The following is a 26,123-nucleotide window of genomic DNA, read 5'->3' as shown; positions in this document are numbered from 1 at the left end:
TTTATATTTCATATTGTTTTATTTGTCTTCAACGGAAAGGCTTGGAGGCTTGGTGTTTCCACATCTCCCTCATTCCAGAGGCTTGAATCGAAGATCCAAAGCTTTGCCACCCACACACGTGTGCGGTACCGCCGTTCTCCGAAATCAAACCGGTGCAGGCAGGTTTGAGGTCCCACAAACCCTCCGCTTCTCCCACGACGCCACGGCCAGCCCTGCCTCAACCAGCGCTCAGCACCACGGCATGGCGGCCAGCGGGCAGCACGAGGGCCGGCGGAGACCCTGTGGGGGAAACCAGAGGCACAACCCTCGTTTCTCTGCCTTTAACCCAGCCCTGCCTCGCCGCAGGCTTTCCGCAGCACCCCACCACCACCCCCTCCTCGCCCCCTCCTAGGCCGTCGCCTCAGCCCGGCCGCCCCCCGCCCTGCGCATGCGCCGCCGCCGCGAACTACACTTCCCGGCGTGCCCCGCGCGCGGCTGCCCAGCCAATGAGCGGGCGGGGCGCCTGCGGGGAATATCCCGGGGCAGGTGTCAAGGAGCCCCCCGGCACCGCGGGGAGGCCGCGAGGGCCCGGCCCGGGACGGGACGGGACGGGACGGGAGGGGAGGGGGCCCGAGGCGGGGGAGGGCTGCGCTCCCCTCACTTCCCGCGCGCTGTCAGTTAGGCGGGCAGCCGCCACCCGATTGGCCGGCGCCGCGCCGAGGCCCCGCCCCCCTTGGGGGACGTCAATCAGCGCCCCGAGCCCGGCTGTCAGCAGCGCCGTGTGCCGAGCGCGGGAGCCGGGCCGCGGCTGGCGGCAGGGCAGGGGGAGGAGCCGGGCCGGGGGGCGGCGGTTGGGCCGCGGAGGGCCCCGCCCCCGGCGCCGCGCTCCCTCCTCCCTCCTCCCTCCCTCCTCCCTCCTCCCCCGGCCGCCCGGCCCGCGGCTGTCACTCACGGCGGCGGGCCGAGGCCGGCGGCGGAGAGGCGGGCGGCTACGCCACAGCCCCGGCGGCGGCCATTCGTGGAAAAATAGGCCGGGCCGCTCCTCCCCGCTCCGGCTGCCACCGGCCTTCTCCCCGCTACCCCCACCCCGCCCTCCGCCGCCTCCTCCTCCTCCTCCTCCTCCTCCTCCTCCACCTCCTCCTCCTCCTCCTTCTCCTCCCCCCTAGAGCGGCGCCTCGGCGGGGCATTAATGCGGGATGAGCGGTATGTAACCCCCTCCCTCCCGCCCTCCCTCCGCTCCTCCCTCCGCCCTTCGGCCCCCCCCAGCCCGCCCTCCCGCGGGCCCCCCCTTTTTTTATTCCGTGCCCCCCCTTCCTCCCCCCCCCCCCAACCCCTCTTACCCCGGCCTCGCTCCCCCGGCGTCGCCCCCCGCGCCCCCTTTCTTCTCGTCCTCCTGCGTGCCCCCTTTCTTCGGCAGCCCTCCCTCCCGTGCGCATCCCTCCCTCCTTCATTCCTCCTTTCCTCCCTCTTTCCCTCCCATGCACAGCCCTCCTCCTGCCCCCTGAAGCATCGACGGCCACTCAGTGGCCGTCGATGCTTCAGGGGGCAGGAGGAGGAGGAGGGTTGTGGGTGGTTTTCTCCCGCTGTCTCCGGGAGAAGGAAACCAAACCTCCCCTTTCTGGGTGTTAACTCTCCAGCCCCCATGGGTTGGGTTTCAAACCACGTTTCTCAGGACTCGCTCTTTTGTAACGATGGCTTGCGCCGTTGTTTTCCTGGGGAGGTGCGGGCCAGAGGCTGGGAAGCGAAAAGGGATGTGCTCGTGGGGTTTGTTGTTGTAGGAATGGAGGTGAATAATTAACCTGTTACGCTTGATATTTTCTTTTTCTGCAGATCAAAAGAAGGAGGAAACTATGCCCACAGAGGGAGAGAAATCTCCCGAGGCAGAGAATAACAACAATAATAATAAAAAAGGGAAAACTGGAGGCTCGCAGGTAAAGCACGCACACACACACACGAGTAGGGAAGTGCCCAAACTATTAGCATTTAAAATGAAATGTTCAGCTAACAGTGTTTCCTGCTCAGGGCATCTTTCTTTGGGCTGGATGAAACGTAGTTCTTTGGGTGCAATGTTTTTACTGCCTGGACATGTTTTTGATCGTGTTTTACAGCGATCAGATACTTCCCATGTAACCGAGGTCTTTTTTTTTTTTTTAATTTGTCCTTAGTATAGGAAAAAAAAGACTGGAGTGAGGAAGTGGTTGAGGTCCTGGTTGTCACATACTCATTGATAACTGCTGGCCTATACTTACAGATTATTTAAAGAAACATGTACTTCCTTATTCAGAGCTGTATCATTGGTCTTTATACGCAGAAGCATACTTAAGTCTGTTTCCTGTGCAAATCTTAACGCTTACTTCTAGTGATTAATACTCGTACTCTTCTGAATCTGTTCTCTTTTCTCTCCCTATGGATAGGATTCCCAGCCTTCACCTCTTGCTTTGCTAGCAGCCACTTGCAGCAAAATAGGAACTCCTGGTGAGAATCAAGCAACTGGACAGCAGCAGATCATTATAGATCCAAATCAAGGTTTGGTGCAGCTTCAAAATCAGCCGCAACAGTTAGAATTAGTAACAACTCAGCTTGCTGGGAACTCTTGGCAGCTTGTTGCTGCTGCTCCTCCTGCTTCAAAAGAAAATAATGTTGCTCAACAAGGATCTTCTGTTGCCTCAAGCGCAGCAAGTCCCTCCAGTAGTAACAATGGAAGTGCATCTCCTTCAAAAACCAAATCGGGCAATTCTTCTGCAACGACCCCTGGGCAATTTCAAGTCATTCAAGTACAAAATCCAGGTGGTAGTGTCCAATACCAAGTGATTCCACAGATTCAGACAACAGAAGGTCAACAAATTCAAATTAATCCCTCTAGTGCTACTGGTATACAAGATATACAGGGTCAAATTCAGCTTATTCCTGCGGGCAATAATCAAGCTATTCTCACAGCTTCAAACAGGACAGCTTCGGGGAATGTTATTGCTCAAAACTTGGCAAATCAGACGGTCCCGGTCCAAATCAGGCCTGGTGTTTCTATACCGCTGCAACTGCAAACTATTCCTGGTACTCAGGCACAAGTTGTAACAACTTTACCTATAAACATTGGTGGAGTAACCTTAGCATTACCTGTGATAAACAATGTGGCAGCAGGAGGAGGCTCAGGTCAAGTTGGACAGTCTTCGGAAAGTGGAGCTTCCAATGGAAGTCAGCTAGCGTCTACTCCTGTCACTACTGCCTCTGTTAGTTCAATGCCAGATTCTCCTTCCTCATCGTCCACTTCTACAACCACTGCCTCAACATCTCTAACTAGCAGTGACACGTTAGTGAGCTCTGCAGAAGCAGGCCAGTACACGAGCACAGCAGGCAGCAGTTCGGAGCAGACAACTGAAGAACCTCAAACCACCGCGACGGACTCTGAAGGCCAGAGCTCTGGTCAGCTTCAGTCCAATGGACTACAGAACGTACAGGATCAGTCAGGTTCTCTTCAGCAGGTCCAGATTGTAGGTCAGCCTATTCTACAGCAGATCCAGATCCAGCAGCCTCAACAGCAGATTATTCAGGCCATTCCTCCCCAGTCATTTCAGCTCCAGTCAGGCCAAACTATACAGACCATCCAGCAGCAGCCTCTGCAGAATGTTCAGCTGCAGGCAGTAAGTCCGACTCAGGTGCTCATCCGGGCTCCAACTTTAACACCATCGGGGCAGATCAGTTGGCAAACTGTACAGGTTCAGAATCTGCAAAGCCTTTCAAACCTTCAAGTTCAAAATGCTGGGTTGCCCCAACAACTAACCATTACCCCCGTGTCTTCAAGCAGTGGCACAACCATTGCTCAGATTGCACCAGTGGCTGTTGCTGGTACCCCAATCACACTGAATGCTGCCCAGCTTGCTTCAGTACCTAATCTCCAAACAGTAAGTGTTGCCAACCTGGGTGCTGCCGGTGTTCAAGTTCAAGGAGTTCCAGTTACCATTACCAGTGTTGCAGGTGAGTGGTCTGACAAAGTGGTGGGATTTTTTTTTTCTTTTTTACTGTTTCAAGAATAACAGATCATCTTTAACACTTCTATGCTTCTATATTTAATACTTCTATAAGGCTTTTCTTTGGTAATAAACTTGAAACCCCTAACTGTGAGAAAATACCTTATCAATGAATTTCAAATTTCAAAATAGTTGACACTTCTAAACATTGATGAAACTAGTAAAACCCACTCAACTGAAGTAGAACTACTTGTATTTGATAAACTATTTTTCAGTGACCCTTTTCTCCATCTTATTAAAACCTTTCAGGCTTTGGGAGGGAACGTGATACTTGACTACTAGAGCTTTGATATGTTTATTTTATATATAAATTGTATATCATTATATTTCATACTATATATAAAAATATGAAATATAATGATATATAACATAAATATATATTATTATAAGTATATATTTCATATCATATATGAAATAATGATTACATACGTGTGTTTGTATATATATATACAATATATATGTGTGTGTGTATATATATATATACACAATATAATATATAAACAAAAGCCAGCAACACAAAAACTTTTTTCAACCAGGCAATACTCATTTCTGCATAGGGGATGTAGGATGAGGAAGGTGGCAGTATGTGAACTACGAAATCCTGGGTCATGACATGCATTTGTATGTAACTTCATTATACTCTGTACTAGCTCATAAAGCTATTCCCTCAAAAGTCTGAATATTGCAGAGAGATTTGAATGGAGTAAGGTATGCTTACACGCAGCGTTGATCATGTGACTTATTTTAATTTAAAAACAAACAAACCCACTTGTAACCACCTCAGTGCTTGATGATGAACTTCTGACGTGTATTATGAAATGCCTGCGTGGTTATGCTGGCCTATTAGTTGTGGAAAGAGCTGCTAAAAGGTTCTAGGCTGGAATAAAGAACTTACTTCTAAAATAAATTCACTGCAAGGAGTGCAGTGACCCATAAGGGCAACTCTGTATGTAAAACTTGCAAACTTTTAGTATTATAGATAAAATTTGAGGGCCTCTTCGCCAGTTTGATAACTGCTTACAAGAGCTTGGTTTAACTCCGTAAGAGCAAAAGGCTTCTGTTGTATTAGTTTTAATAAAAACTCATATTTACAGTAACTCAACTGTAGTAGTCAGTTTTTAATACAAAACTTTAAGAAAAAATGTTTACTGTCCAGTCAACATGAAAAATGTTAGTATCATATTGACTCTTAATCTGTTTTATATAATCATGTGCTAAGATGAAAAACGTTTAACTGGGCAAGGGATTGTTCAGCTAAACAGAAGTACTTCCAAGGAAACTAAACGTACTTTGACAATGAGAAATTTGCTATTGGGAGAATTTTGTCTGCTACAATGCTCTCCAGCACTTGATGGAACACGGAAATGCTAAGGGTTGGGTTGGATGATGTAAACTTTCCTTACTTAAGGAACGTTACAGTGATGTTAATCAGGGTTATCTGAATTAAAAACTTGACCTTGTGTTTGGCTGTAATAGTTCAAAAATAATTGTAGGCTCAGTGGAGCTGACCAGCTGCTACAACATCTTGCAGTCTAATTTGTCTTGGAAAATTGTCCTTGATGGGAAAGTGCAGGTTGGCTACTGTTAGACAAAAGTGCCTACTTTGGCAGGGGGCAAGGGAATGGAAAGCCTGCTTTGGAAGCAGCTGAGATTTGGGAGTGTGGGAAAAATCTTCCTACGTGCTGTTCTTTTCTGCTTCCCTGCTTACTGATGGCTTACAATTGTGGCAGTTCAGACAAGAAATTCTGAATATCATCTTGCTCAGTTACCTTGTCTGCACCTCTGACTGCATGTGATGTCTTCTGGAGAATAGAGGGATTGAGATTTGTTACTGAGCAAGGGGAATGAGTCAGAAGTATGCTTCTGGAGAAGCCAAGCCTTACTCATAAAGGGTTCATATGTTACCTAAACTTAAACTGTATGACCGCTGAATTCCCCTCCGCCTTCCTCCCCACCCCTATGCCCAGGTAAGCTGCTTCTGTAGGGTTTTTAATTTTATACTAGCAGCAGTGAGTCCATCAATCATTCCTCCATGTATGAGGTACTATTTATGTTCCCCAAGACTTAAGGTTATGGAGATAGAACTTCGAGAATGTGAGAGAGAAATAAAAGAAGGAAATTACAACTTCTCTGCCTCTCCTGTAAAACTTCTGATTGCTATTCCGAGAGCAAAGCAGCATGGAAAGGAGAGCAGAGAGCATGATGTTCAGTCCTTGTGTTAATGCTAGAATAAGTGTTCAAGGAAGAAATGGTTACAAAATAGAAAACTATAAACATGCAAAAGTCTAAACTTTACTTGCCAATTATAAGGGAAAAGTTGTCTTGTTCAGGGCTATTAGTTTCCTCAGATTCACTGTTGTTTGTTTTATTTTAAATTATTTTTGCTCATATTGTTACTGGACATCTCCAAAAAAAATAAACTGCTCAGTTACCTCAACATCTGCAGACTGATATTTCCATTCGCTTTCCTGCAGTACCTGAGCTTGTCAATGTGAACTTTTTTTGTACGTTAATTGAACTCTCCAAAAGTGGATCATTCACTACAAATGAGCAGTGGAAGTAGGTGTTAGAAATAAGGAGTACATAGGATGTCCAGAAAGTGTCAGGGAAGAGATGGAGTGAAGGATTCAACCCATACATTGATTCAGGTGCTCTAGCCTTGTTAGGACAAAAAAAAAAAAAAAAAATGTTTTTGTCCTTTGAGCAAGCTCAACTGATAAAGCCAGCCAAGTTTCAGGGGGAAACAAAAAAAAAAATTGTAATAAGTAGCTGTCGGAAACAACTGTTCTTTTATTTGTGCCATATGTTTTTCATGGACATTGTTTTTTTGTAGTTATTCTTACAAATGGGTAATTTAGGTGCCTTTTTATTAGTTTTTCAGTAATGAAACAAAGCAATAGAACTCTAATTGCAAATAATAAGTTGTGGCTTAAAATTCTTATGGAAATGTTAAGCTATAGAACTATGTTGGGAAAGCCTATTTAGGCATTTTTTGGTCTTCTCTTTTTTTTTTTTTTTTTTTTTTTTTTTTTTGCTTAACAGGTTTTAAGTTCCAATAGAGACAGATCTCACATTGGGAAGAAAAATATTTACATCTTCGAGTAAATGATGTATTTTGGTTTGCTTTTTTATAACCTTTGTTATTCTGCTTCCTGTCCTAAGGTGTGTAGGCTCTACAGTAAACCAAGAAAGATGAAAAAATGTTTGGTGTGCTTTTTCTTTTGTAGTTGTTCAATTTTTAAGTTAAAACCTCAAACAGGTTGCTACTGGTAGGTACCACGCTTTCAGCTGTACATTGTGCGTGGCCAAAAAGGAAGGCAAAAGCAGAGTTCTCCTCATGTCTTTTCATTTTCAGACCCACAGGAGAATTCATTCAGTATCAGTGATGCAGAAGGAAGATAGTTTTTTCTACTGTGAGGGGGACCGAGAGGTGGCACAGATTGCCTGGAGAGGTTGTGGAGTCTCCATGGATGGAGACACTCAAGCCCCGTAGTCCGGGGCAGCCAGCTCAGGTGCCCTTGCTTGAGTGAAGGTTGGACCAGGTGGCCTACAGAGCTTGCTTCCAGCCTGCACCACCCTGTGATTCTGTGAAGCTCTGCAGAGAAGATGTACAAAGTGTCAGTCAGAAGAATAATTGAAAATATAGGGGCAAATGGAGGGGGGTATGAAGAGAATCTGGATTGAGGAGGATAAAGAAACTAAGTGAAGTGCTAATCAAACAATAGACTACCTAAAAGCAGCTGTGTTTACTTTAACATGCAGGGATCTACAAATACCTGCCTGGCTATGAGGCCAGTAACTAGTGTGGACTTTAAACAAGATAATTCTGTACAAAGTAAACTGCGTTTTTTCTGTACTATATGAACTAATTGTTGTTTTATACATGATTCCCCATGGAATGGAATAATCTTTTGTCATTTGGATGTAAGATAGATGGTGACATCCCAAATTTACCCCATATAACCCTGGGGACAAGCAGGTGCTAGATGGTTCTCTTGCCTTTCTTTAAAGCTTCTGCTGTGATAGGTGTAAAATCAAGTTCAAGGATTCCCCTCCCTTCTTAAAATAGGGTAGGTTCTACCTTTTTGAAGCATATTTTTATGCCCTCTTAATTGTCAAGATGTGTTAATTGACAAAAGTGAGTCTGTGGAAGGAACTTGTAATACGAGACGATTCTAAGAAAAATAGAGTTCATAAAACAATTTCCTTTTGGTGGGCTAAAGTTTTTTTTTTTCCCCTCCAACACATTGATCTTGAAGCGTGTTTGCATTAGGAATAGCACAAATTATGAATATTTTTGTGGGTGCTGATGAATATGGAGTGAAATAAAACGTCCAATTTTATTAAGACAAGTTACAGACAAACCATGAATATGCAGCATTTCATTACAATGTAAGGGATTTGTGTACCCCCTGTTCTTACACAGGGGTCTTTAGAAGAGGTAGTAAGCTGCTTTTTCTTTTTTTTTTTTTTTTTTTATCATTTTTGCTCACAGTGGAAATATATTGATTTTTGTCCTCATGGTGGAAACAATGGCTTTTCAGAATTCCCTGTTTCTTATGAAGAAAAAATAGTAATAGATCAGCGTTGTCTACCTCTTGAAATAATTTTGTTATGTGACAATGGTGTTTAGCTCTCCTTATATGGGACATTTTTGTTTTAAAAATAGTGAGAAATATTACTTGTATTGTATACAAGTGTTTGGTCCAAGCTTTGTTAGTTGCTTTAAGCAAGAGTCCCCAGATCCCACCACCTTGCAACTCAAGTGCAAGCCATTTTAACCCATGAGCATTGGCACGGCCTGAATTATGGGGAATCTGGAGTTCATCCACCTAAATAACATGGAAGAATGACTAGTGTTCAGTTTGCAGCCTGGCAATACTGCAGCTGGAGAGTTCTAAGAGTCTTCTGCAGGGATGTGCAGAAGGGGATTCTAAAACGTTGGTAATGACCATGAAGGCCAATACTTAGTATTCTCATTAGGGGACGTCTTAAAATGTAATTGTCCTTCTTTCATACCCTATAGTATATAATATGAGTTACTAAGGCTTTTTTCCTTTTCTTTTTGGCCAGATACTTTCATTGTTCTACTGTTTCTAGTTACACAATTTGCTAGTACCTCCAGGTCTCTTCCTGTCAAGTACTTCTCAAATTTGTCAGCATCCATCTTCAGCTTGTTTTTCAGGCTTTCTCTTCCCTTTGCTTCTTCATTAACTCCTCTTGTGTGAGTCATTAATTCTGACTTGCTGTTCAAATGCTGAAGAGACTGGTAACAAAATGTAAATGTTCTGCTTCAGACTTTGCAAGGGAGTTTAAAGAATTTGTTAAAATGCTTCAAACAGGAATAAAATAATAGTCCCAAACTACATGCATTTAATCTATGAGTCAAAGGAGTTTCTGACTAAATATTTAGGTTTTGACCATGTCTGATACTGACTACATGCAAGAGTAATGGGTATTCTCAGGTACTCTTCCCACCCTTCAATGATCAGCAGCTCAGGTCTTCATGAGTCACAAGTGCTGTATTTTTTTTTTTTAGTACTTAATAATCTCTAGATTACTTTTCTTCCATGGATTTGCTTTTTTTTGAGTCTGTGTAAATTTTTGACATGTTTATTACTTGTCTGCAGTAAATGCAGTGTAAGACATTTTATTTAATGTTCTCAAACCATTCTATTATGAGAAATTAAATTGTTTCACATTTGTACCAGTATTATCTCTGCCATTTTTGATATTATGATAGTTATTGTCGGAAGGTGTTAAGCCTGAAGTCTTAGAATTTTACACTTAAGCCATCAAATGAAAGAAGAAGCATCTTCTTTACAGTGTAATCGGTGGCTCTCCTTGCTCTTGTTGATGCAACAGTGGGTATGTGTAGAATCAGAACTCAATAAGTTGAGTAGCTAAGCAAGGAGAGATGTCTGCATTTGGTGACAAGGTGAAAAGGGTTTAAAATATCCAATGCGTATAGAAGCAAACTGGCTAAGGCAATTACCAGGTGTTGAAGTCAGAGGAGCTAAAGGGTGGTGTCCCTGTGAGGAGGTTTTCTGAACAACATCCAGTGCTTCTGTGGCTGCTCATTGGCAAGTGAGCTGTGGGAAATACCTGGGAAGAAACTAGCTGCAAAGCTATGGAGCCTGCAGTGGAAAAATAGTATGAAGAACTGGGCTATTTTGTGCAAAACCAGAACAAATACAGGAGTTCTGCTTAGTTCTTGCGTTTGTTTTTTTTTTTTTGTTAGTTTGCATTTTGAGACTAGCTGGAAAGTGAATAGCAATTTAGTGTAGTTCTTCCAAAGTCATGAAAGGTCACTCGCAGCTCTTCTCAGGTTGCCTTCAGCTGAGAATTGTTGCAGAATCACAGAGTTCTAAATATTCTAGCACTCACATTCTTTTCAAATGCTTCAGAGTAATTAAAAGTACTTAGTCTTCCAACAACAAAATTACTCTGTTTGTGGGATTTTCTTAAACTGAATTTCAAAACAGTGGCAGAAACAGTTTAACAACAAACTATGCTGGTGACAGCAAACACTTGTCTAGGTGATGGCAGCTTTAAAATCAAGTGTCAATATTCTGTTGTAAACTTGATGTGTAAGGTGTACACAGTCTTCCTTTTCACCTAAGTGGAGAATCACCTGGTAAAAATGCCTCAGTAAAATAAGCCTTTGCCTTGCCTGTCAGTGGCAAGGCATGACAGTTGTTGCTTCCAGGGAAAGGAGGAAGGGGAAGTATTTCAAGTACCAGCTTTGCTCATAATTGCAAGGTGAAACAGGTTTCTAATGAGCCATTTCTATGCTATCAATTTGAAGAATTAGATGCAAGTTCTTAAGCTCTTCAAAGTAGAACATTAGTAAAACTATTTCCCAGTTAGAGTATGTGGTCTTACAAAAACACTTGAGTGTTATGGGTTCTCTAAGAATATCAGTTTTTGCCCTCCCTTCTCTAGTTCCCTGTTGCCAAGAATCAGAATATGTAGAGCAGGAAATCAAAAGGCAGAACTTTCTTGTTCAGCAAATGTCAAGCAAGCACATGTTTATGAGTGATGCTGCACGTCTTCATCACCTTGTTAGTATTTAATTGTTTCTGTTTTTTTTTTAAGAGTGCTTGGATCAATGCTAAGCTAACCTAATTGCTCCCGGAAAGGAGAGAGATTGTAAATATGCTTCCCCCACTCCTGTTTTTAATACCTTCCTCAGTGTAACATGCATTATTTTATGATATACTTAGTTTCATGTGATTTTGGTAGTGGTAGAAGTGAGAAATTCTCACTGTTCTAACATATTAAAAATGTTGGATTATTTCTTACAATCTAACTCACATAATGGGGCATCATGTTCCAAGGTGAATGGTTAATTTTGAGTATGAACAGTATTGTTGAAACACAACTAAACTTCTTAAATGGTTTGCAGTTTGATGGATAAAAGTTAATAAAAGTTTTATTCATATGCTGTAGCGTAGTAGTTGCAACTGCATATGAAAAGTAATTTTCATAATGATTGTTTTGCTCTTGTCATTAAACTTTCATCAAAACAAGCTCCAGACGTCCACAATCTCTTGAGAAGCTTAGCATTTCAACATCTGTGTAGGTTAGTTTGGGGTATCATTTCTTCAGATTTCTGCATTCATCCATTCTTAGAAATGAATAGAGTTTGTGGTATTTAATACTACTGACAGTGGCTAATAGTCATGTACCTTGATCAGCCAGTCTTTAAACCATGTTATCCCAACGTGCATAATTAGTCTTGCTAGACTGGCAGACTAATATCAGTCTTGTGTAAAGAAAACATCCGGTTAATATCCTCCTGCCAAAAGCAACTTGGCACACATCTTAGGTACAAGTCTGGCTTTCCTTAATTATAGAACGGTTTCAGGTGATGTGACCACTCTTGCTTTGATTTTTTTCTGATCTTTTTTCAAAGTTTTTTTTTTGAACTCTAAGAGATATGTGCCTTGTTTGTGTTGTTTCCTTGGCCATTGGGAAGCTACTCTGTGTAAAATATTAAGTTTTTCAATTTGTTCTGAACCAGAAAGGAAGAGCAGGTGATATCAAACATACTTTTTTTTTTTTTTTTTTTTTTTTACAGGAGTGATGATGTTACACAAGAGCTGGCAGAACTGCTAAGGGTTTTGATCTTAGAATTACATGGCCTTTATAAGATATATAGCTCTCTTTTAATCTTGCTAGAGCCATTATTAGGCAAGGACCAGTTGTTTCAGCTTTAATAAACAAATTAATCTTCATCGCTAGCATTTCTTAATTCTGAACAAATTATCAAATGATACGTGACTTAAACAGGAAGTTAGCTGACTTCAAAACTAGGCTGTTGAAATTTTCCATTTTCCAAACTCCTGTGCGTAGCATCATATTTATTTTTATCTCAATCAATATGAAGATAGCACTTCATGTAGCCAAAATGTTTATTTTGAGGACATTTGTAAACCTAGTCAAGTGTGGACTTGAAAGTGTAAAATATGTCAACCATCTGAGCTGTAGTTAAAAGCAAACGAAAAGACAATACTGAAACCTTAGTTTGGGTTTTTGTTTATTTTATTGTTTTTTCTTTCTCCTGTCAGCCTCCTTTCAAGATCAGGCAATCGCTATTTCCATGGTAATATACAGAAGTTGAACTGAGGTGGCTGAAAAACAGACTTCCTAGAAATCCCAGAAAGCAGTATTTTGATTTCTGTATGTCAGAACTGTGTAGGATGTGTATGTAACTTCTTTACTGTTACAGTTTGGGAGGTAGTCAGCTCTTCTAGTCAGGCTGTAGAGACTAATAATCAACAAGGTTCTTGTCTTATCCCCATTTCAAGGTAAAGGGGAAGAGATGGAAGAAAGAACTGAGCCAAGTTCTGTTGTGGCTAAAACCTGTAAAATAACTTGAGAGTTGGGATGGGATGATAGAGTAGAGACAGATGCTCAGTAAAAATAAACTTTAAAAGCTACATTTCTTATATCTACTGCTAGTTCCATGCAGTGCACCTAACATTCAACAGCACGATTGGTAGTTGGATTTTCAGTTATCTATCTGCTCTAAGGTTCAATATACAGGGAGCTACTTACTTTCATCCGCAGAGGAGTGTTCTCAAACACTTATCCTAAATGCACTTTTCTATTTGACCTCTTAATACAGGAGAAAAACATAATTATTTTTTTGAACGGACCTTAGCAGTAAGATAAAGTGTTTTTTGCTGTTTCCAGCTCCTTTAAAATATCTAAAAACTGAACATATTTTATTTCTAATTAAAGCCTATTAAAATCGCAGCAACAATCCCAAACAATTAGTTATTGCCTTGCTTTGACTGAAACCTCTACTTGGTTGTGCAAGGCTAAATTTTGTGAAAATGTAGGTCCATGTCTGTTTCCTTGTATTGTTCCCGTATAGATCTTTTTGTGTTGTATTTGTGAGAGCTCTTTGCAAAGTTTAATAATGAGAAAATAGGCTTTCAATTAAACGTAATACAAGCTGGAAAAAAAATTTGTCTGAAAATACTAAGTTGACTTCAGACTGTCCTAATGCACTTGTGAAAAGCCTTAAATTTTTTGAAGTTATTAAAGTACTTTCATGAAACTCCTTGGTAGTTGTTTTGTTTTTCTGTGTTGCCACTATGATTCTTGCTCAAAAGAAAAAACAATACATTTTTTTTAAGGTGTTTAAAACTCTACAACTTTTTTCTGCCTTAGTCCTCATGCTTCTTAGTAGTATTTTTCACAAAAGCTAAGCTTATTTGTGATGCTGGTTAGCAACTTTTGAACAAACCATCCCATCTGACGTGTGAAGAAAAGTCTCTTGAGGAGAAGATAGATTCCGATGAATATTGTTCAAGTCGGAAACAGGGAAAAATAGAAACTTGCTGCAATGTCCCTGTAGGCAGTAGAAAAGAAATCAATCTACTTGATGCTGCAGTTTGTACTCGAAATTGTAGTAGCATCTGGACACAATGTGTTGTGACAACCGACATTTCCTACAGTAGTTGGTTGGATCCAATTCCTTTCTCTACTCCAAACTGCTCTTCTCTGAACACTGTGTGGGTCCATTGCATCAACCCTTGAAAAGTTCCTATTCTGGGAAATATTTCCCCTGACATATATCATTTCTTTATCAAACCTTTTATAAATTACTACTTCAGGACAAAAGAGAAGTCAGCATTGTCTACATAATGTTTAAGTAGCATCAAATCCCATTGTCTTCTGTGTCAATATTGAAACTCACTGTTGTCTTCACATTATGTTTATTTTTAAAGCGTGATTTTTTCATCTCATTCTTCAGCATGAAACTTTTCCGGCAGGTGATGTTAAAGATCATTTTTTCCAACTATATTGCACTGAGATGTTTAAAATTTAAAATCCTGGCTGATCTTAAATTGTCATTTTTCAAGTGAAATAGTAGGCAATGTTTAAATGTTTGCAAGCTGACTGCAGTTAAAGTATGCAGAGAGGGGAAAGGAGCTGAGACCTCTTTTTTCCCCATTCTTTTCTATCAGTAAGTTATTTAATGGGCAAGTTGGTATGTCAGCTCCAATACTTGTAGAACTTCAAACCTTTGCAGCTTGTTATTACTTTTACTTACATGTCCTCTAGCAATATACACAGAGATGTGGGTGTCAGTTGCAACTATCTCTTTCATTTTTAGAATACATAATTAAACAAGTTTTTGGTTTTTTAACATTAGCCAGTCTGGCTCCATGTACATTTTGCAAAGCATTCCTCAGCTTTTGCAGTAAGGTGTATGATACGGAGATATCTCTCATTAATGCTGACATCTCTGTGACTGCAGAACGCTGGCTGCACAACAGCAACAGGAACTCTGTGTTAATTGTTTTGGGGAACTGAGTGATAGAAACTAGAAGTGTCCTTTTCTTGTCTTAATTTCTCTTCTGTCCAAGATCCTTTTTTTTAAAGCTTTACTCCAGTGACTTCTGTGGATTGTCAAAGTACAGCCTTTTCCACATCCACCATACTTGTCTCAAAGAGTAGTTTTTCATGCTTACTGCATCAGGTGAACAAGAACAGTGTGATAGGAATGCATGTGCAATGTGTAGTAAAAGGAAACTTTTTGATTTAGACTTACCATGGATGACCAAGCCTAATGACAATGATTTTCAGTTGTGGATAGCTCTGTAGCAAAGTCACTTTACAGGAAGGTGTTCCTTAGGTAGCATACATTAGCTTTCGTTGTCATTTGGGTTGTGTTACGGGAGCTCTTATTTTGCAAGATAGCTTTGAAAACTAAAATTGGTATGTATTCTTATGATATTTGGCTTTTTAGGAAGTACTTGAAAATGTTCATGCAAGAAAACACATTAGACTCGTATATACAAGAAAGTATATGTGATGTAACTGTTAAGATGCAGGATTGTGGTTTTCTTTTCAAAATTGGAAGAAAATGTGGTGCTGAAAAACAAAAGATGTGCAATCCTGTATTTTGAGATGTCATTCACTAAATGCTTAAGTGTTTAAGATTAGTGACTAAAATTATATACATATACGTCCTATTTGAGAAGGTCTATAGGACCCTGAGAAGGTCCTTCTATTTGAGAATGTCTATAACATTCTCAATTGTATCTTCATAATCATATATGCAATATTCTAACTAGTGAGAGGCTTCCTGTGCTTGGTTTGCAAAATAAATTCCCTATCAGGTTGCCTTGTGGTTTTGTTTGATGCAGGCTGACATGCAGTGGTTACTATCCAAAAGAAAGAGTACTTATACCTGAGAGAAATAAAATCAAATGCAGTAATTGGTGTCATTGTTACTTTGTGCAGTAGCATATTGTTGTAACTTAAAGTTGTAACCTGACAGCACGTGCAATAAAGTTCAGTGATGATTTTGTTTATCAAGAATGTTTCACAATTTCAGAAATTGTTTCACAATTTCAGAAAATCAGCATTAAAAAGAAATCATGGGAATTTTAAGAAAAACTGTCTTCTACAGGCAGGTGTAAATGTGCAGGGACTGCTTTGACAACTCATCTATAACAACACAGATGAACTGAAGCATGACTTTGTTTATTCCCTCACGTAATGGTTTGTTTAGAATTCTTTCTGAAATCTGTGTTGAAACATGAGAGCTCTTGTTACTGAAAGGCTTGATTATGGATGGTGAAGTATACTGATACTAGGTCTTGTGGTTTGGAGTACATCAGAAAGAAATAATGTTAAGTGATCTCATGATTTTAGCACATTTTTGGAAGGCTTTAAATGATATTTTTATGCCCCTAGTAGCAAGCCATATGGATTATTTTTAATAGTCACTATAAAGTGATGCTAGTCTTTTCTGTTCCTCTATGCGTAACGTTATCTCAACTACTTGGTTTTAAAATCAGCAGTGTGGTGTTTGTTTGTTTGTTTGTTTTTTAATTAAAGCTAAGTTGATAATAGGAAAAAGTACAACAGTGCATTTGAGAAGTTTTAGTTCACCTCATCTGGCTACTAGCACTGATGAGCTCTGGCACCGTGTTGTAGTTTCTATTGCCCTGTTAAAAGTTCTGGGGGACAGCAGAGGCTCTGCTAATTGAATAGATATAGTGCTGGGGCATTATATAGATAAGAAAACTATTCTATGTTTTAGTATTGCTGCATATTTTGGTGTAGGGTGTTGGTCAACGCTCGCCTGAACATGAGCCAGCAGTGTGCCCAGGTGGCCAATAAGGCCAATGGCACCCTGGTTTGTGTCAGGAATAGTGTAGCCAGCAGAACCAGGGAGGTGATCTCCCCTGTACTCAGCTTTGGTGAGGCTGCACCTCGAGTACTGTGCTCAGCTTTGGGCCCCTCACTACAAGAAGGGCATCGAGGCCCTGGAGTGTGCCCAGAGAAGGGCTACAAAGCTGGTGAAGGGCCTGGAGCACGAGGCCTGTGATGAGCAGCTGAGGGAGCTGGGATTGCTTAGTCTGGGAAAGAGGCTCAGGGGAGACCTTATTGCTCTCTACAACTACCTGAAAGGAAGCTGTGGGGAGCTGGGGGTCGGCGTCTTCTCACAGGTAACACAGTGGTAGGACCAGAGGGAATGGCCTCAAGTTGTGCCAGGGGATGTTCAGGTTGGAAATGAGGAGACATTTCTTCACAGAAAGAGCAGTCGGGCACTGGAACGGGTTGCCCAGGGAGGTGGTGTCACCGTCTCTGGGGGTGTTTAAGGAAAGGTTGGACCTGGTGCTTAGGGACATGGCTTAGTGGGTGACATTGGTGGTAGGGTTGGACCAAATGATCTTGGAGGTCTTTTCCAACCTTTATAATTCCATAAGTTAAAAAATAAAAACAGATGAACGTCTTTCTATCTTGGTAGCTACTAATGTGCTAACTTGTTGGGATGCTTTTTCAAAAGTACAAAAAAAATATCATATCTGTACTTCCTCCAGTCATTCTTCTATCTCAATAAGCAAACCTCTATGAATATTGTGTCCTGGATCTTTAAATAAAGCTATTTGTGTGATATTTTTGGAATTTCAGAACCTTCTGTTCTGATCTTGGTTATGTGGAATTCAAGGAAAGGGAGGTTTAAAATAACTCCGTGAGCTTAAAGAACTGAAATGTTGATTCTCTTCCTCTTCACATTAGAAATGTAATAACTGTATTAATGCCATCTGAAAAACAGTCATTTAATTGCTGTTTAACTGAAATCATATGGAGAATGTAACTCTTTGCCTGAGCAACCTTACTTTTGTCATCTTATCTTTTGTATTTTTGCTGTCACCTTTACAGTTACTATGAAGAATTTATACTGAAATGTATTGTTATATCATGTTAAGTAAATAGATAGAGATTATAGCTCAGTAGTATGTATCCTATTCCCCAAGATGCTTATGTGGACCATGCATGTCTTCCTTGGAGAACAAATGAAAAAGATGGGGGAAGGTGTAGGATCAATAAAGTATGTAAGCAGCAGTGCTGGATATTATGAGGAAGTATCAGAAGACCCTTGTGTGGTTGGCTATCTCATGACTTGGACTGAAAGTTGGTTCATATCAAATCAGCACGATATGTTGTGATGTTAGAAATGCTGAACAGGCTTCCACATAAATGCATATTGGTCAGATCAAGCAAGAGTTGTGTGTCAGACATTCATCACTCTAGCAATAGTCATGGAGTAAAAAAATTGTCAATAGATCAATATAAATAAAAATAGATCAATAGATTTGAGTTTTGAGTGCCTCAATTCACATTGTACTGAAAAGGCTTTAGTCTGGCAGCCTGGGAAAAGTTGTGTTGAAGCATTAATGTCAATTAGAGAAAATCTTAGAGAAAAAAGAAAACTGGGAGAAAACAGGATATGGGGCTTTCTTTTTTTTTTTTTTTTTTTTTTTTTTTTTTTTGTCAAATAGGACTTTTGACATGGATGGAGTCATCTCTCTAACAGGCTCTGATGGCAAAGAATAACTTAACGTGCTTGAAAGCACACCTGACTGTGAGAATAGCAGCAGATGCTGCTGTAGGTGTGACTGTAGTACATGATGTATCTTTAGTTTTGCAGTGACAGTCGCTAGACTGCCATCATTTGTAGTGCTCACCCTGTGGATTAAAGGAGTTTACATCTGGGGTCTGTTTAGCACACTGAGAGGAGTTTGTGTCTCTGCAAAAGACTACAAGCAGAGCCAGTTCTTCTTGTTAACTTATTTACCTTTGGCTAACTAAAAACTACAGCTGGTTTTTAACACAAGCAATCACATTAATGTGTTAAGATAAGTATTACATATAACAAAAACAATCAGCCTTCTTTGACGCTAGCTATTCATAGCATTCAGTACTTCAGCAGCTTAATGACCTGACATGGAATTGCCCATGGACCAGCACTTTGGAAGCTCACGTCCTGTTCTGCCACTGCTAGAACCAAGTGTTAGATACTGCTATCTGCCTTTATACCTCACTGTTCTCCTTAACCTATCATATTCTCCTTCAAGAATTCTTGTGAGTGCTTTTCTTTCCTGTTATTAAATAATTTTTTTTTCTAGTATATTCCTATTCTGGAAAGAAAGTCTTTCTTCTAGCCTGGATATATGGAGGCTCTACACTCAAGGTTAATGTTTTAATTCTTTTTCTATGGTTCCTCTGCTTCCAATTCCAGACTCTTTGTAGAAATGTTTTTCTTGTATTACTGTCTGTCTATCCCCAAAATCCTGTGAATTCCAAGTGAGTTTCAATCATTATCACTTCTGGGTTTGCCCTTGTTCGTGTCAAAGAACCAAAAGTACTCGGTATCTGCTGATATTTGTGGCCTGCTAAAGAAAACATGGAATTGGTGTTTGTTTATATCTAGCTGACTTGGGTGCAAATTCCAGAATGAAACCAAGAGTTTACTGGTCAGTGCTTCTAGTGAAAATAACCTGGTACTGACCCAGGCACAACACAGATTTATTCTATTTCCCATAGTGAACTACAGCTTGTTGGATGACAGTCTTGTCACCTTGGGAGGTTCTTCAGTCCTAACCTGTCTGCGTGTATGTGTTGGTGTTTGTAAGGTTTAGTCTATGGGTGTTATCACGGCACTATACAACGTATCCTGCCCAGGCAGATATTGCTCCTTAGCAGTCACACGAATAAAGTAGTTGTTATTTCACACGGTGTTGTATATGAACTCGCTTAGTAACTGGGCAATTTAGGCTTGAGTGTTCTTCTCAGTCTTGTCTGTGTTGATTTCTATTACAGATGCCTGAGAAGTAAGTTTGAGTACCTATTTGAATACCTCTGAATCATATTACCTCTAAGGGATTTCAGAGTTTTAAATTAGTGCTTCAATACTGCAGACTTTCAGGTCTTGGAATATTGAAGTCTGTTCTTGGGAATTCTGGTTGGTCATTACACTCTATCAATAAGTAGGTAGTGTTTCCTCTTATTTTTCATTTGTATGAAGTTTTGAAAATGGCAGTACCTGATGATATTTTTTTACCATACCTGTTACCTGGAGGACTGGTATTCAGTGTTGTCAGACCACAGACATCTTTGTGTCAGAGTGCTTGTCATGTTATTTTCTCAGACCCTATAGTCTATAACTTTTAAAGTAAATATAATACTACCCTACTGCTCAAGAAACTTCACTTCTTACCTAAATGAGAATACTCTTTATTTTGCTTTAATATCAAGATAATTGTCCTGATTTCCTTTGATAAACTTATGCAGTGAAATTGAAGTCTTAATTCACCATGTCAGTCTTTTAATTGTATTTGATTCAATCTGCTTTTCCAGTCTTTTTGAAAACATACTCCCTTCTGCAAAACAAAATGAACAAGCTAGCGAGGCAGAGCTTTAAGGCTGGACCTATGACCCTTCTTTTTTTCTTTTTTTCTTCTTTTTTTTTTGGTGAAAGTTCCTTTGTGGCTTAGTGTTTAGTCGGTACAGATTGTAGAAGTGACTTCTCTGTGTCATAAAATAACTTTCAAAATGAGCTAGTTGAAGTTTTCTGAGTGTAGGTGTGCTTCTGTGTTTTCACTGGCAATAGATTTAACAAAATCTTACACAGAAATATTGTCTTCTCATTTATCTCAGCATTTGGGGCTCGGGGTAGGATTTGTTAAACTAATTCACATTTCTTAATATCATTTGCAGTCTTGTACTGGTCTGGTAACATTAAATTATGTTGAGCAGCACTATCTGAGTTAGCAGGTACATCTTCTTGTAGTAATTCAGAAAAATGGCTAGATTTAATATTTGTTTTATGATTCTTTTTAAGTAGTTTAGTTTTCTATAAACTGCATGAAACTTATTTGTGAAATTACCAAGAAAATGTAAAAACACTGTCTTGTTTTACAGGTCAACAGCAAGGTCAGGACGGAGTAAAAGTACAGCAAGCTACAATAGCTCCTGTTACTGTAGCAGTAGGTGGCATTGCTAATGCAGCGATTGGTGCTGTTAGTCCTGATCAGATAACACAAGTACAGCTGCAACAAGCTCAGCAAGCTTCTGACCAGGAAGCACAACCTGGCAAAAGACTGAGAAGAGTTGCCTGCTCATGTCCTAATTGTAGAGAGGGAGAAGGAAGGTGAGTGTAAACTTTATCAATACATAAGTGTAAATTTTATCAATACGTATTTAGGCATCTTGTCACGGCTTTCCTCATTTGGGCTTGAGATTTTCTTGTACTGTCTATGTTGTTTATTGCTATCCACTAGAAAGTATGTTTATATATTTATTTTCAGAGACTACTAAATTATAACTGTGTCTATTATCATGAAGTATTTTTCCTAAGCCAACTAATAATATTTTAGAATAAGATTACTTAACCAGTTTAAACCTTCTCTTTAGAAGCAGCAATGAGCCAGGAAAAAAGAAGCAACATATCTGCCATATTGAAGGATGTGGAAAAGTTTATGGCAAGACATCTCATCTTCGGGCACATCTGCGCTGGCATACTGGTGAAAGACCATTTGTATGCAACTGGATTTTTTGTGGCAAGCGATTTACAAGGAGCGATGAGTTGCAAAGACATAGAAGAACCCACACAGGTTGGTCAGCCCTCTCTTTATACATAGTACAGTAACTCTGAATCGTAGTAACCATGAATAAATAGTGATATTGAAAATCTCACTCATTAGGGTCTCTCAAAATTACTTTTAAATGTAAATGTAAATGCAGTAACTTGAGACAGTGAAAAGCAGTAGATTTCAGATTTCATTAATGCAAGCTGACTGAGAAATTAAATAAATAAAGATCTGTTCAAATTGTTCTGTACGTATCCTAGAAAGAGACACCATCATCAATGATGTAAGTTAGTTATCAAAATTTGACAATTTTTCTTGAGCACGTAGGATTCGTCATGGATTAGGGGTAGTTCTCCTCACTTAGATTAGCCCCGGCCCTTAAGATTTTTTTTAACCTTGTCCATTCATCAGATTTGGTGGTTTGGGGAAATTCCTTGACATTTCAGGTAAGAATGAATAAAGCAAGATCTCCTAACAGTTCAAATTAGAAAGTTGGACCATTTAGAAACTAAGCTTTGTTAGTCTTCATATTTCTAGCCCAAAGAAGGCTTTATTTTCTTCTCCCCCCTCAAAATTAAAGCTTCACAAGGTAACACTCAAAAGAGGTCTAATGATATTTAAACAGTGTTGGAACATTTAGTATGGTGATTTTTTTTTTCTTGAGTTTGATTTTATACATTCTCATGAGACAGATTCATGGAGCTTTGGGAATCAAATTTGTGTCCACATTCCATTCTTGTAATTGTAATCTAAATAAAAGTGTTTTTTTTAAATGCTATCAAGAGCTTCATTCACTGTTTGTACTTCTGCTACTCTGTCAGATTTATGGAAGTTTAGGAAAATTTTCTGGTGATCGGAAATTCAAACTACTCACCAAATAATCATAGCATAGCAAATGTTTGTTAAGAGCATTTTAACAGTGAAGAGTAGATTGCCAAGAACTTATGACTGTAAAGAACAGACCTGGAAATCAGACAGGTAGAGACGAAAGTATTGTATCCTTTGAAAGATACTTCAAATGTCAAAAAGGAAAGCGTCAGATTTAAATGATTAAACAAAAAGCATTTGGTGCTCTCTTTCACTAACGTTTTGGTTTCATCCTTCTTTTTAAAAAGGTGAAAAGAGATTTGAGTGTCCTGAATGTTCTAAAAGGTTTATGCGAAGTGACCATCTCTCGAAACATGTCAAAACTCATCAGAACAAGAAAGGTGGTGGAACAGCCCTTGCCATAGTTACCTCAGGAGAACTGGACTCTTCAGTTACTGAGGTTCTTGGTTCTCCAAGAATTGTCACTGTTGCTGCCATTTCTCAAGATTCAAACCCAGCAACCCCTAATGTTTCAACAAACATGGAAGAATTCTGAAAGGATAATTTATATGGACGCCTAGTGCTGCACTTAAGTTTACATACCTTTCAGGATATGGAAGTGGGCTGGTAAAGTGGATTACAGAGCAGGAGATCATGTTTTCAGTCTTGACTTCTGTAATTGTTCCAGGCTGGAGGGTCAGCATGGGAAGTGTACACTGGTGCAACAAGACGAAAATTTCAAAAATACAAACAGCGCAAATTGATGTACTGGATAAACAGATGGGGGAATATTATTTCCATACTGTACTTTTTTAGTTATGTGTCTGTATATCATGTAATGATTTTAAATGAACTTTTCCCCTCTCTTTTGGCATTGTATGTTAAAGTGTTTGATATTGTCTGAATTTACAATGTAAAACAGGGTGGACCGTGACTAGAATTAATATCGTTTGATGAAGGTACTTTGTTTTTAATATAAATTTGTAATATTTTCATGAGAACATCTTTTCCCATAAGAAACAGCAAAACTGAATATAGATTGAATGATAGTGAAAATAGTTTAGTTTTTTGCTCAGTCCACAGAACATGTCAGTTTATTTTGGCCGTCTTTTCTCAAGTTTTGGAATTAATCGAATAGCAGCTGGATGATACGTGCTTGCTGCAAAGTGAATCTGAGGTGGACCTCAGATTAATTTTGACCACTACATTATAGTAGTGTGTATAAATGACAATCAGTGAGTTCTAATTCCTCTCTTTCTTTGGAGAGTTAAGGTTATGTAGAATTAGTGTATACAGTAGGAAAGATTAAAGCATAGAAAGATATTAACATATGATTTTACAAAACTAATGGTGTCTTTATGTAGGATAAAGAATGAATACGGCAACTTTTGGGTCAGTTTTTAGTATATTCATATTTTAAAGCATCAGCAGTTCATTTCTAACTCATAGGTAACATGAATCATAAAAATTCAGTCTTAGATATTTATATGTTTTAATTTTGTTAGGATTCATGGAAATCAATCAGAGAATTGTCTCCATGAGTGTTGTAGATCATTCTTCTGTATCATCTTCCTGTAAATACTAGTTTGTTTGTTTTTTTGTGGTTAATGTGATGAGTTCTTTATGCTTTGACTTAATAGCCAAAGAAAAGAATTAATTACCACATTTTAACCAAAAAAGGCATTGTAAGTAAACATTTTCTCTCCTTTCCCCTAAATATTACTGTCTTCATTTTCTCTTCAAAGATATATGTGGGCTGGTAATAAATATCTGTTACCTGACAAATCTTACATTGAGGCTCCAACCACAAAACAAATGGGAAAAGAGGAATATGGTTATCTTTTTATTATGTGACTTTTGATTTTAAAGGTTTGGTTATATTTTCAGTTGAGTCAGATTAATAGGAATATAGAGGAAATGGAAAGCAACAATAACACAAAACTGCATTTCATACGTAAAAACTGCCGTACATAAGAGGAGGAAAGATGGCCAAATATTTCATGCTCAGGATTTTGAATTGTTTCCCATAATCATAAATGTAACCTTTTACACATATAGTCATTTGGTAACAATTCTCATGATCGGTATTTTTAAAATTTATACACCAAAATATTTTTGATGTAACAAAAGGAAGTACAGTGTAAGAAGGTTAAGATTTTTGTTTGTTTTTCCTGCAAATTACAAAGGGAAGAATGTGTTTGGTAACTGTTGGTTTGAGACGCATACCAGATACCTTGTGCATTCTCTCACAAAACATATACTTCTCATCTGAATACTTTATCAATCTTGTGGTGTTTTGTGTATTTTTGAAGCAAGAGAAATACCAATCATTGTTTACACTGTGTACACTTTAGGCCAGCCCTTTGTAGCAAAATATTAAACTGAAGGTATTTTATACTTTCAGTTTACATTTAAAAAAAAAAAAAAAGAAAAAGCTTTGAGATTAAAGAAAAACAATTTTACACTGTGGTTATAAATTTCAAGTTTCTTAAAGCTTTTGTAGACTTGTAACAGTCTTTAAATTTTAGTTGGGTTTTGTACATTATTTTGTATATTTTATTTAAAGTACTCTTAACTGATGTGTCTGGACTTAAAACATCAGACTCAATTAGATGTTACATTTAATACAGATGAACATTAGGTAGTATTAACTGTTAATTTTATTATATAGGAAATGAAATGTCAAATATATATTTTATCATTATGCTTCACAATCAGTGCTATAAATTTCTTTATGCAAAGAAAAAGTTTCTTAATGTTATTACCATGTTTCCTAGAAGTTAACAATTTTTGTAAACTGAAGTTATGAGCATTCTGCACAACCATTTCGTATATAATTTGTTCATGCATACTTACATATGCAGATAGGAAACTGAAGTCATTTTTAATTGACAATGAATCCCTATTGTAGATGTATCAAAATCTAAATCTGGTTGGGTTCCTAGCATCTAAAGTACATTAACTTGTGTTAGCAGGTGCACATTTTACCGATGAAATTAGAAGCATTTTGACAGTCTGTTCTGCATACCATTCTGAATCCACTTTTCTGTCTTAAAAGGATCGTAAATTTCAACGTCCTTTATTTGACTCAGTGGGATATAGCTGTTGTAAGTAATAGGGCACAGATGTGCAGTAGTATCTTGTTTAATGGCATTTCACTGTTCATTCCCTTTGCCACCGTTAAAAAATTTGCTTTATTGTAATTATCAGTGCAAAGTGTATTTACCATGGTAGAACTCCAGTGTTAGACTAGTTTTTTTCTTACGATATACTTTTTTTTGGTTAGGTTTGTGTATGTGTTGCCGATTACATTAGAAATTGGTGTTAAGTCATTATTTATCACATTCTTTCATGAGAGCAGTAATAAAAGTGTGTAATCTAGGAGAAAAAGTTAATTTGTCAGAGTTAGGTAAGCATGATGTTTAGGTCCTATTTTTCAATTTTATAACTGTTTTATTGCAACAATATTTGTATTTAAGTCTTCATTTTAATGCCTTGTGGTGTTTTTTTATGCATGTCACTGAATTGTCATCCCGCAAGAATTGATGTGCAGCATAGGGTATTAAATCTACATAATGATTTTGAAACAGAAAAATAGTTGATGGTAAAAAATGTAAATGTTTTGCAAAAAAAAAAATCCTTATAAAAAGTTTTGTAGTAATATTTCACTTGTAAATTTTTCTAAGAAAAAAAATGGAAAAGGAAAAAAATTAGTAACATTTCCCCACATCTAGAATTTAGAACTTAATTCTGCCAGCAAAGCCTGTAAGGCACTAATCTGACACTTTTACAATGCTGATTTGTATTTTTTTTTTTTGGTGGGTTTGGAACTAAAATCATGTACAAGTTGTTGCCTGCAATAACATTTTGCAAGTAACCTATTAAAATTCCCTTGAGTTTAAAA

The 26,123-nt window shown here is 38.9% G+C and overlaps 1 protein-coding gene and 1 long non-coding RNA gene across 3 annotated transcripts; one reads left to right on the top strand and one right to left on the bottom strand.

The window, feature by feature from the left end:
* LOC113842671 (uncharacterized) lies at positions 1 to 1,468 on the bottom strand. The gene is made up of 2 exons (XR_005263442.2): positions 1,320 to 1,468; positions 1 to 279 (listed from the first exon to the last, which is right to left on the bottom strand). It is a non-coding gene; the product is annotated as an uncharacterized lncRNA (long non-coding RNA).
* On the top strand, positions 917 to 26,123 carry SP4 (Sp4 transcription factor). Of its 2 annotated transcripts, none has more exons than XM_038174867.2 (6): positions 917 to 1,182; positions 1,810 to 1,910; positions 2,394 to 3,951; positions 20,745 to 20,973; positions 21,237 to 21,436; positions 22,528 to 26,123. In XM_038174867.2, exons 1-6 carry the CDS (start codon positions 1,176 to 1,178, stop codon positions 22,773 to 22,775), a joined length of 2,343 nt encoding a protein of 780 aa, XP_038030795.1. In that variant the 5' UTR covers positions 917 to 1,175; the 3' UTR covers positions 22,776 to 26,123. The 2 variants fall into 2 exon arrangements, with proteins under 2 accessions (XP_038030795.1, XP_038030796.1); XM_038174868.2 differs by lacking the exon at positions 917 to 1,182 and adding an exon at positions 1,557 to 1,699.

The sequence above is a fragment of the Anas platyrhynchos genome, chromosome 2 (assembly GCF_047663525.1).
Source record: "Anas platyrhynchos isolate ZD024472 breed Pekin duck chromosome 2, IASCAAS_PekinDuck_T2T, whole genome shotgun sequence".
NCBI classification, from domain to species: Eukaryota; Metazoa; Chordata; class Aves; order Anseriformes; family Anatidae; genus Anas; species Anas platyrhynchos.
Note: the sequence above shows the minus strand (reverse complement) of the source record. Positions and strands in the feature narration are given on the sequence as shown.

Excerpts from the sequence above, each read along its gene's own strand:
- SP4 (XM_038174867.2), top strand. Across the intron at positions 1,911-2,393 it reads GGAAAACTGGAGGCTCGCAG|GATTCCCAGCCTTCACCTCT; the intron begins GTAAAGCACGCA and ends CCCTATGGATAG. Across the intron at positions 3,952-20,744 it reads TACCATTACCAGTGTTGCAG|GTCAACAGCAAGGTCAGGAC; the intron begins GTGAGTGGTCTG and ends CTTGTTTTACAG.